The sequence below is a fragment of the Pezoporus flaviventris genome, unplaced genomic scaffold (assembly GCF_033815535.1).
Source record: "Pezoporus flaviventris isolate CSIRO_AGI_PZ_B2104156 unplaced genomic scaffold, CSIRO_AGI_Pfla_v1 ptg000001l, whole genome shotgun sequence".
NCBI classification, from domain to species: domain Eukaryota; kingdom Metazoa; phylum Chordata; class Aves; order Psittaciformes; family Psittacidae; genus Pezoporus; species Pezoporus flaviventris.
The window spans coordinates 60,787,368-60,799,404 of NW_026892549.1; the positions used below are offsets into that span (position 1 = coordinate 60,787,368).

Consider the following 12,037-nt stretch of genomic DNA (forward strand, 5'->3'; position numbering starts at 1 on the left):
TCTCTTCCTAGCACATCTTTATTTAGAAGTTGAGGGCATAAGAATAGAAAGGTGAGAGAAAAAAGAATACTTGAAACTTTTTAGTATTTGATGAATCTGTTTTTTTATAGGTAGCAGAGCCACATGATATGAGCTAGAGCAGTGACAGTGGGAATGGGAGGAGAGCCTTGTCCCTTGTAAAGCAACTCTTTACAGTGTGACAATAGTCACTGTCTGGAAAGTGGCTTCCTTTGTTTATTTTAAGGCTTTTACTCGCATTTCTCCTTCGATACAGATTCAGCTTATGCAGACTATTCAAACAGGCTCTGTGTTGTGTTATTTTTATTTGTGTGTGTTGCAGAATGAAAGCTCTGAAGATTCAGCATATTAGATTAAGAACTGAAGCTAAGTTTCAGCTGCTGACTTTTCATTGATAGAGTCAGAAAACACACCTTCCTCAAATTTTCTTAATGGATATCTCTAATTTTAAGTAGTGTTTCCTTCTCTACTTCATTCTTCTTCTTCAGTTACTGCATTATTCTTGACATCCGCAATACTTTGTTTTTTCAGGAGCTCTGTTAAGTGTTTCTTTACTTCTCTCCTTCCTTTTGTGTTCTTGAAATCTTTCTCCTGTTTCCAGCCGAGTATCTTTATTAGGAGCAAGCAGTGTCTGGTTCAAAATGGCGTGTATATATGTGCCTTTGAGCAGAGACAGCTTTGAAGTACCACAGCTTCTGTGAACTAAAACCTGCAGCACTAGAAAAACATTCATGTAGTACAGATTCACTTCAGATTTCTGACTCCATAACTGTGTAAGATGGAAACTCATCTTCCCCTGAAGTCCTCTGAACTCCCCTTTAAGGATCTTTTGACTATAAGCATGAATTTAGGCTTTAAAGGTGAGTAACTGACATGAATATTTGAATGAAATTGGTATTTTTCTCTGAAATATACCCCCCATTGAAATGTATTGCACAGGATGCACACTTCTTAAATGCAAAACCTTTGTGAAGTGGACTAAAGGAAGGACAAAGGAGACTTCTTTCACAGGCTAAAATAATCCTTTACAAAGAGCTATGAAAGCAGCATAGCATTGCTGTGTAGCAGGAGTTGAAAGCATGATGCTGGTGCCATTAGTTAGCAATCATAGCTGCAGACAGACCATGACAGCTTAAAACTACAAAGAAATGGGCCCCTCCACTTGTTGAATTAGGTAAATATATATATCCATTAAGTAAATCTCTCAATCTGTTCCAATATTAGCAATAACTGGTTTGACCCCAACAACAAAGAATGCAATAGTTGAGCTAGCAAAAAAGCAACAATTGTTCTGATAACATAGAGTGAATGGAAAGGTTTTCATCTAGAAATTGTGGTCTGGTTTGATGGTGGAAAGGATGCATTACTTTCAGAGATTATGGAGGGGGGAATGTGGAAGTCCAGGCAAATAAAAATCCATGTCAGGGAATAGATCTTTTGAAGGCAGATCAGTTTGTGGTGAGGCTTTTGGTTCAAAAGTAGACCAGTTGTTGAAAGCGGTGAAACAGGTGGTAGTTTAAAACCACCAGAAATGATTCTGGGCCCTCTTTTCACTCCATCATGGCAAGAGGTTTTTCAGGCTGTTTTACTTGTGTCAACTTTATGGGGTTTGTTTTATCCTTCTCTTTTCTGTCTGCCTCGTCCATGCTTGAGGAAGAAATGCAAGAAAATCTACTTACTGTGGTGATACCTTACAGAATACTGAGAATCCCATTAACTTGAGATATGACTCTAGACTTCAGGCAAATTGCAAATATTATGGAAGTGGCCACCGCTTACCTATATTCTAATGTGCTTAAGGTCAAAAATTGAAGAAAGCTTTTAGATAAGGAACTAACCTATGTCTTGGTTAAGAAAATCTTTATTAGAATACTTCATATTCAAGAGTTAAATGTGCATAGAGTGAATATGCAGCCATGTAGGTGCTGGGTGTGAGTTGGAGGGGAAAAGGCCAGGGAAATTGTGTGGCATTGTTTAAGAAACATGCTTGTGTGCATGAAATATGCCACTGCAAACTGGATTACAACTCTTTTGTAAATAATAACTTGCTTATATTTTCCAAGTTAGTTTTATTTTAGGATCAGTTTTACTGTGCAAATAGGAATTGAAATGCAACATGTGGTTTTATTTTAATTTCTTGCTTAAGCCAGTGCAGCTGATGGTGTTCAGGATAGCTGAATGAACCTTGGCTTAGGGTATTACATAAACTGTATGTTGGTCTAACAGTAACAGGTTTGGCTTGTTGAATTAGCTATTTTTGTGTAATTGGTAGTTTGATATTGACAGTTAGGAGTCGGACAATGTTTATGTTGGAAAATCTACCATTGAGCTGTGGTGGAGAAATATTTTCTTTGTCAGACACTGTGATATGTGGAGTCATCGGAAGCTGGGCAGAGAACTCCTGGTATAGATGCCTATTTTTCTTCTTAGGATGATGTTGAGTCTGTCTTAAAGTCTCTCAGTTGCCACAGTATGTGTTTGGTTTGGGTTTTGCTTTGGTTTTTTAATTTATTTTATTGTTTTTTAAAGGAGGGGAATCACACAAAACAGAATTCCCAGTTTCTGTTGACTTCTGTTGATTTCTGAATCTTTTACTTTACTCCTATAAATGTCCTAGGAGTTGGTCATAAAGGAGTATAGCATACATTCTTAGGAGTGTAATGGGCTGGGGAAGCTTACGTGTGGTTAATGACTTTTCAGGCTCAGGGCTGATATTTTTTCCTCTCCCCCCCCATCCTTTTTAGGTAATATACTTGAAGAAAACACCAGAAGAAGCTTACAGAACACTTTTGTCTGGATCTAATCCACCTTATCTTCCATTTAGGTATGTGAACATGAGAAATGGGCCTAACTTTTGTGTTTTGGAATTCGCTAAATATAGATTTTTCAGACTGGTCTCCAGGAAAAGATATCGTTTACTTCTGGTGGGATTACTTGTTCTGTGTTGGAATAAGAAAGCTACTGAGATTGAGTTAAGTGTTAAGTAAAACTTCCAGTCTTGCAAACTATCACATTTTGAAAATAGTTCTTAGCATGTTTGTGATTGAGCAATTCAAACCTTACTTCATCAGGTACCCTGTCTTACTACTTGGAAGCCATTCCCATCTTTTAAATTCCCTAGTACCTAAGCAGCTAGACTTACTTGAATGAAGAGGGTTTATGCTGTTATGTTTTCGCTATTTTGCAGGACAAGTACTGAAGTTCAAATTAAGATGCTTTGCCTATTTGTTTCTAATGAATCATAGCTGATTTCTATCGATCTGTCTTTATTGCCTATACTAATGTCCTACTGAGACTTAAATCTGAGGAGTTCTAGCTGTCATGCCTATCTAATAGACTTCCAAACTTTTTTTATGGTTTGGGCCATGAAGTGCCCTTGTGCTTTAGGAATGGAAATACCTCATGCTATTGTTATGCAAACACTGGCAACAAAAGGCAACTACAAGAAGGTCAAAATCCTCTTGGGGGGGGGGGGGGGGGGGGGCAGTCAGCATGTCACAAGTGGTGTTCACTGTCAGCCAGTGCATTTGTGAATGTAGATCTACCCTGTCTGTATCAAATTCATCTGATTCTATAGCCACTCAGCAAAGGAAGATCACATTCTCTCTCCTCATAGCTTGTACAGGAGCCAGATACAGTATAAACTGTTGGTGGTAGATTTGTATTTAAAGTCCAGTTTGACTGTGAAATCTTAAAATCAGTGATAGCTTATATTGGCAGGGTGTTTATACACTGACCTGGTCATTGGTAGCTCTCCAAAGCCCAAGAAGTTTGTTGAGCTATCAATATCCATATTTTTTCAGCTAATTATAACATATACTCACAGTGCATAAACAAATGAGTTATTTTAAACATGTCAGTGGTCCAAATTCTATATAAAATACAGGAGTGATAGTCTAAGTTAAAGATTAATGTATAGTTTTCTCTACCTCTTAGCTTCTTTGGTTCCTAATCTTTTCCCAGTTTCATGTAATTACATTGGTCCTTTCTATTTGCAGAAGGTTCAGCTACTGGAGAATTGCTAGAAGAAGTTCTTTGAAGCAAACTATTATTCTGAGCACAGAAACTGTATCAGTACATTCTATCTCATTATTTTGGGGAAAGCAACAAGTGAAATTTCCTTGTAGGAATTCATCTGTAGCATTTTGGTGGAGTCCAAAAATCATTATTCTCCCTTTCATATAAAATTCTTAGTAGTTCAACTTTGGCAGGAGTATTTCTTTCTTATAAGAGCTTTTAATACTAAAGTGATTTAAATTTTTCAGAATCTTAACCTGAGCTTATTCAGGACTTGCTTAAAAAACAAACAGTGGAGGATGTATGTTATCTGGGAATAGCTGGATCTTGTTCAGCAGTGACAGAAACATACTCTTTGGAATCACAGTAAGTTGCTATGTCTTTAGGTTCCTTTCTCCCCTGCCAAAGCAAAGATTAAGGTGAAGAAAACTAAGTGAAGAATTTGAATTGTCAGATCCCAAAATTGTAACTGGGAGGAATAGTGTGTTTGCAGACCCTATTTCCTCAAACCAAAGGCTACAGACCTTTGCCTTGCAACCAATTCTTTATAATAATGATGATGATAACAGCAGTACTAATGCAAAATGCTATTTCTGCTTGACTGGTAGGGAGTAGTGAACGTAATTGGCTCAGTGATTTCTTGTGTGGCTGTAAGAACCACAGTCACAAATATAATGACACAAAACAATGTCATTTAAGTGTTAATTGTTCAAAGCACGTTCTTGTAAGTTTAAATTCATAGCATTCTATTCCAAAATAAAAGAGGTATATCAGCAAAGGAGGGAGTTAAAAAAATCACAAAACCCCGTAAGATTTTCTAAAGATAACTTTATATTATATATAAAGAGCATTGCATGTCTGGGAGAGAACACTAGCTGAAAATTTTGAAGGTAATATCTAGCGAAGAGACTACTCAGGTTTTGCAGTCCGGCCTGTCAAAATCGTTACAAAAGTATAACCACTTTGTTCTGTTTATCAGCTTCAGTAGAAGAGGGCAATAACAGAGAGTAGGCAGCCTTCTGAAACATCAGTCCTCTGCAGTCTTTGTCCCTGTGTTTCAAGCTCTGGCTTGCTGTGAGATAAATGATTGGCTAAAACTGTAGTTCTTTGGGAGAGGATGTGTGTTTCATGGTGGGTTTTCTGTGTTGTGGATTTTGGTATGGTTTTGGGGTTTCTAACACAAAGCTTTGGGTATTTTAGAGGATGTGAGGGAGGCAGTCTTCCGCAGAGCCATGCTGTTTCTAGAAGGAATATAGTGATACGAGCTTTTGCTAGAAGAATTAAACATTTTGATTTCTTGAGTGTTCTTTCACATATGGCTTGGGGCTGGAAAGCACTTAAGTTTCTTTTGCAGCTGCTTTGGACTATGTCAGGTCTTGACACTGGATTAGAGCCTAAGCAGATTCTCTTATTGCAGTATAGTTTGTCCTGCTGGGAAGGAAGACTGTGTAATCTAGCTGTACAGGAGGTGAGACAAGGGGGGTGAGGAAAGAAACTGAAGGATTCGAACAAGATAGGAGGCTAGGTAAGAAATGGGGAATCTGATACGGAGGGGATATTTGGGAGTTGAATTGATAGGAAGAGCTAGAATAGATGCAGAAGGAGTTTAAGGATTACTGGGGCTGAGAGGAAGGCAGGTAGGGTCTGATGAGGGCCTGCAGTGGGACAATCTATGTTAGCTGAGAATGGGGAAGAAAGAATTGATTCCCCCTTCTGTGTTTTTCCAGGGCCTTTCAGCTTCTTTTCTCCCCCTGTCCATTCTGAGACACTTAAGGCACCTTTGGTGCAAAATATAGTATGATACTGAGGCTCCAGCAAATGAACCTGTGCTGGAAGCTGTTGCAGGTGAGGGGGGCTATAGCTGCTTGGCATCAAGCTCTACTGTGGAGAGACAAGTTGGTGCTATGAGGAAGTTTGTACTCCTTCACATCTTCAGTGTCTTGAAAAGAGCTAAACTCACTTATGTATAATGAAAACCGTAGCCAAATGTCTTGCTTCATTCTTCCTATTCTAAGGTCTAGGAAAGAAAGAATTTGAGATACTGAATCATTGGTATTCAGTTCTTACTGACATGAATTTATTCTGGTACAATATCTAAGTTCTGGGCTCAAGCTTCTGTAGTATAGGTCCTCTCTGTTGGAATTGTTACAGCCGGACTGTTTAACAAGTTGGTTATTTTGATATCTGAAATGTCTTCTATTTGGGAAAAGAAATAGATAATTTTCAATAGGTAGAAGCTGCAGGACTGTCATTCTTTATGGAGCACTGAGGAATGCTTACATGAAGTGATCACTGGGAAACTGATCTACTTTATTCTAGCTCAGTGACCTCAAAAAGCTTTAATCGGCTTAGATCTTTAGCTGGTATTTCAGTTAAAGACAGCTTCAGCAAATACTGCTTGGGGGTGGAAGGAAATCAGAATACCCCTCTTGCAAGATACAGGGAAATGTTCTGATTTTGGTTTTATCATAGAAAAATTAGAGATAAAGCAGGAAGATAAGGCAAGACTCTCTTTGAGACAATTATTTTTGGCCGATTCACTGTGACACTCAAGTCATTTGAAGATTTTGCACTGTAACTTCTTGCTTCCGTTTAAGCAAATGGTGCTAACCACATTTGAAATCATTATAAATACCAGTTACTGTGAAACTAAGCTTTACATTTTTACCTCAAACTGCTCTGTATTGACTTTATATTAAAGAGAACCCAGTATATTTTAGTGTGTGTTCAGACTCTAGATACAACATGAATTTCAGAGCTAGATTTTAGTTTGTAGCTTTTGGGTTTTGTTTCTTTATTGGCAAGTGCTTGGCAAACGCTATTTTGTTACCGATAGTGTTTAGAGGTTTGGTGGAAGGAAAGTGTTCTGCAGTATTGAGGTCAGCTACAGTAACTGTGAAATCAGATGTGGGATTTGCAGCTCAGATTCATACCACATCTGTATCTCATAGAAACAGACACATTTTTCTCATTTTGAAAGCAAATAGAGTGCTATCAGGTGGTGGTAAAACACTATTTTCAAATCAAGGTGGTTATGCATTTGGCCATAGAAGACTGGAAGAATACTGTAATGAAACATCAGCAACAGGAATTGGAGCACCCGCACTGTAAAACTGTGCCAGAGATGTCTGTATGTGCTTCTTCATATCATTCTGAGATGAAATGAGGTCTTGCTTTCTCTTCTGTGCTTTTTTAAACAGACTTTTGAGTTGAACAAAAAGTTTTAACATTTGAAATGCAAATAGCTTGGTTTATACCAGTAAAAACACTGGAATGTTTTTCTATACCAACAGGTAGTCCCGGTAGTCCCAGTTACTACTGCCTTAAACATAAGTACATATATTAGTTTTCTGTAGGATAGGATGGTGACTGTAGAATAAAAGATAATAAGTTTAAATAGGAAGAATGTCTGGAATTAATTTTAATTTCATGTAAAGCCATATGTTTCTTCAAGGTTAGTAAATGTATTTTTATTTTACAATGCTCTTCCTTATAACAGTGCTTTTCATTTGGTGTTACTGCGGTGCAAAGTATGGCCCATTCAGAATCTACTGCATTTTATGCAAGCTAAAATTAGTTTTATTAATTATTGCTCTAAACCTTTTGAAATATGTCTGTCATTGATAGAAAGAAAATGCATGCTGGTGGATCGGGTGCTATATAATTGACTTCTCAATCTGGCATGAGAAGAGCTGCATTTCGAACAGGATTTTTGTAAAGGTTAATACTACTTCTGACAGTATCCAGTATTTTTATCCATGGTCTGGAAATTTACACAAAATCAGTAGGAAGAGTGGTGGAATGGAACTAGCCGCTCTGCGTTAGTTTTTAATGATTTAGTTTTCTCCAGTAAATGCATTAATTCAGGAGGATTAAAGAAAATAAGATGAAATTTAGTTTTTTAAATATTTACAAAGCTTCTTAATGACTCTTCATCGGGGGCTGTAATGATAGGGGTGATAGGTTCACACTGAAACAGGGGAAGTGCAGGTTAGATCTAAGGCAGAAGCTCTTCTTCCCTGTGAGGGTGCTGAGGCGCTGTCACAGGGTGCCCAGAGAAGCTGTGGCTGCCCCATCCCTGGCAGTGTTCGAGGCCAGGTTGGACACAGGGGCTTGGAGCAACCTGCTCTAGTGTGAGGTGTCCCTGCCCATGGCAGGGGTTGGAACTGGATGAACTTTAAGGTCCCTTCCAACCCAAACCAGTATGGGATTCTGTGATTCTAATGATTTGACATGACTTCTGACCCATTTCTCAGGGATAGAAAAAGAACTTGGTAACTCAGCCCCTGCCTGGAGGAAGTTATCGAGGTGATTAGTGGGGGGAGATTTGTTTTAGGTTTGTTTTTAACAAAGAAAGAACCAAAACAGTAAGTGGCTTAAAATACCTCAGCCAACTCCCGCTAAACAGGAGGATATTTTACTCAAGTAATTTATTGAAAACATTCAGGAAATCAGGTCATGATAGACTCTTCATCTTTACTTTTTAAGTATTTCTAGACCTTTCAAGACATACTGTTGGCAGTAAGATTGTCATTAAGCATCTGTCCTGTCTAACACTTCAGCAAAATGCCCTTTGACTGAACTCTACAGGGTTACTAACACTTCTCTGGAATAATATGAAATCATCTAATAGGAAGATTGAAGTTAAAAAATGGCACTTCATAAGTACACTGCAACTGGGCTTCATAAATAAACTTTTTTACTTTTTTTTTTTAACATTTAAAACAGCTCTGTAAGGTGTATTTTGTTGCTTGCTTCTGTTCTGAAATGAGTAACTTGGGTTTCATTTCCTAAGAGTCCACAGGCACTTGCCTTTCCTGTAGTTCATATATTGCTGTACTGTATCAATGGATCCAGTATGCGGAATTCTCATGGATTGTACATAAAACTTCTGCCAGATGAATTTTTTTGTTCTTGCACCTAAACTTTAATACCTGTAGATATCTTAGCTTAAAATTCTGGAGCATAAAGCAGGAAGTTTCAGAGAGGGGTTTGCAACTGGAATTGATTCTGATCAGCCAGTTGTGCTTTTGGAAACTAGGAAAGAAAAAATACATACATTCATGCTTCCTCTTGAAGCATGAGGTAATATCAAGCCGCTGGTTCCAGGTGTTATTTACCACCCTGCTGTACTGTCATTCATGTCTGGTGCTTGTTTATGGTTTCAATCCATTATTGCATTCCTAGACAAAAGATAAATGGGGGGGGGGGGGGGAAGGGTGTGTGTGAGGTTTTCAGATGTTAACTCAGTGTATTGTGTTTCTTTTAAAAAAATAGCCCCAACATTAGAATTCTGCTACTCTTTGAGTTTCTGGGAATTTGAGATCAGGCTAAAACAGCTTTTCAATTGTTCATTCCCAACCTTTGCCTGTTTTGAATTTTGCTGGCTTTCAGTCTTTGTTATTCCACTGTGTGTGGATGGCATGTGTCAGCAGAGCTGTTTTCTCCAGGCAGAGTGCACCTACTCTAATGGTGAGGTGCACAGTGACAGAAATGAGACATTTGAGGCATGGCTGATGTAGCAGTGGATGTTAGCTGCCAGCATCCTGTGCACCTCACTGGAAATAGCTGTCTGTGGGCACTGTAGCTATGAATACTGCCCACCTGGTATTGTGATAGGCTTACCTTGGACAGCGCAGTTGAGTTCAGTATCCCTTCCTCTTCTCCATTCCCTCTCTTGCTCTGTGCTATTAATGGATTAGAGAGAATGTGGCTTTTTTCCCTGGTGTTGTGTTTATGTACTGCAGTATCGCATGCCTTATCAGTTGAAGTGGTACTTATAGAGGAAATAAAAACTAGATTCTTGCTATAGCAAAATAACATGTACTGCAGAACATCTGCTACAATCATATCTTCCATTTATGTTTCTCTAAATAGTTAATTTTGTGGTTTGCATTGGTTTAGGTTTTGTTGTTTCTGTCAGCCCCTTCAGAAAACTGTTGCAGCTTTTGCAGCTTTTCTGTTATATATGTTCCCATGGGGGCCTTAAGATTGTTTTTGCTTGGAAGACCCTTTTGTTTGCTAAAATCCTTTTGTGCTAAAATGCTATCTAACTTTCTCTTGTCAAAAATGTATTGTCTGTTAAGTTACATTTTACAGCTTTGGTATGTTCTGCTTATCTAATGTAATGAAAATACTTTCTGGCTTTTCATTTTGAAAACCTACTTTGTTGGATTTGGATCTTGAAGGTTTATTCACACTTGAAAGTTCTATTATAAAACACTGTACTAAGTATCTTTTAATACTCTAATCACTTGAAAGCTTTTCTAGAATAGCCTGCCTGTAATATGACATTACCAAAATTGGAGCTTTTCAGTTGCTTAAATACATTTTCTATCAAAATTGCTTGCTCAAAGCTGCTTACTCTCTTCTTAAAGACTGAGAGAGAATATTCTAGTCTTAAAGGACTTGGAATTGAAGGAGCACATCAATACAAAACCTTCATATAACTTAGAGCAAACAGACTATCAACAAAGGAAAGTTTTCAAGGAAGATTGCAATTTTGACTCTAATATAGGTTAGAGCTGTAGCTGGCTGAAACCTAAAATGTTGCTGCTCTGCTGAATTGCAGTTCTTAGCACTCTGGATAAGATGGCTTAGAGCAAAACTAGAAAACATTCCTTCAATGAGTGCTTAGGAAATAATCTGCCCAGGGAGAACCCTGCTGAAATGCAAACTGCTCTGAAGCACACTTTGAAAAGTACTTTGTCTTCTTGCCACACTGCATTTATTGCTGATATTTTTGGTGATGTTATTTGGTTTTATGTTGCTCTCTCTAACCACTTAAATATGTTTTGCTTTGGGGTATCCTGTCATCTTTTAAAGAGAAATTGTTATTTTCATAGTGGCAGAACTGAGGTTAAGCAACTTTAAGTACATCTGGGTATTTTTGAATCACATCTGTAATCAGGCATCAAAACAAGAGCCTGTAAATGAAATCCAAACTAGTAGTCTATTTGCCTTTCCCTGTTAGACAGCACAACTCAATGAAGACTTGAGTAATGGATAAAAGTTTTGTTTTATTTACTACTATCCTTACACAATTGAGAGAGGATGCAAAGCTTCCTGTTCCAGGACAGGGTGAATAATTTGGTAAAGGGCATGCAGTTGCTGATGTAAAATGGCACTCTAAAATGCTTTGTAGTATCTAACTGCAGTTCCACGGGGCTACATCTTCGGTAGGAGTGTGCTTTCGCATCAACAAGCTTCTACAAGATATCTTCTTTGAACTTTAATTCAGAGTTCTTAAAGAGGATGAAATAACTTGAATATATTCCATTGTGTGCTGCCTTTCCCCAAGTTCTTCAAATAATTCTGTGTATCTTAAATTAATTTGTGTTAAATCCATAGGGATGCTTCATTTGGGAACTGCACGTACAATCTTACGATCTTGGACTGTTTGCAGGGAATAAATAAGGTAATGACACTTTTCCTTAGCAAAACGGACTTTCAATTGACTTGAAAAACAAGAAGGAAAATACTGTGAAAATATATTACATCTGGTTTCAAAGCAAAAGCTGTGAGTTGAGGTGTATGCTGTCATGAAGCCTAAGTTACTGAGGACTGCAAGTAGTGAACATGGAGGAAGATTACACCTTTATCTAGCTGGCTGGTCTCAAACAGCTTTCTGAACTTAACCTTCTGAATCAGAATGTGCAAACACCCCAGGCCTGGCTGTTCTTAACACTGCGAGGTAGCGCACTAGCTCTGCTATAGATCTGCAATAGATCATTTATGATGAGTGGTAAAAAGCAATAACAAAGGTTCATAAAGTCAAATGTGACAGACATCTAGGTATCCTGTGATTTAATCTGATCTGTTCGTGCAAGTACTTGGTCCCAATTTATCCCCCAAACACTTGGTTCACCTGCATCTTCTAATTGTTTACAAAGAATGAAAACTAATATATCTTACTGGTGTTCTGATGTGTCACTTTCAACAGGCCTGGTCCTGGAGAAGATTAGGCTCCAGTATGGCTTTGTTAAAAATGTAACATCACATC

At 38.0% G+C, this 12,037-nt stretch overlaps 1 protein-coding gene across 4 annotated transcripts in view; it reads left to right on the top strand.

Moving 5' to 3' along the window:
* Nucleotides 1-12,037, top strand: part of CDC14A (cell division cycle 14A) — a 57,871-nt gene that overhangs the window by 22,543 nt on the left and 23,291 nt on the right. For 3 of the 4 annotated variants that reach the window (XM_061461272.1, XM_061461298.1, XM_061461280.1), the window contains exons 5-6: nt 2,763-2,842; nt 11,386-11,452. The exons of the other annotated variant lie outside the window; for it this stretch is intronic. In XM_061461272.1, the coding sequence (XP_061317256.1) occupies nt 2,763-2,842; nt 11,386-11,452 (147 nt within the window). The remainder of the gene's footprint in view (nt 1-2,762; nt 2,843-11,385; nt 11,453-12,037) is intronic. 4 annotated transcript variants of the gene reach the window in all.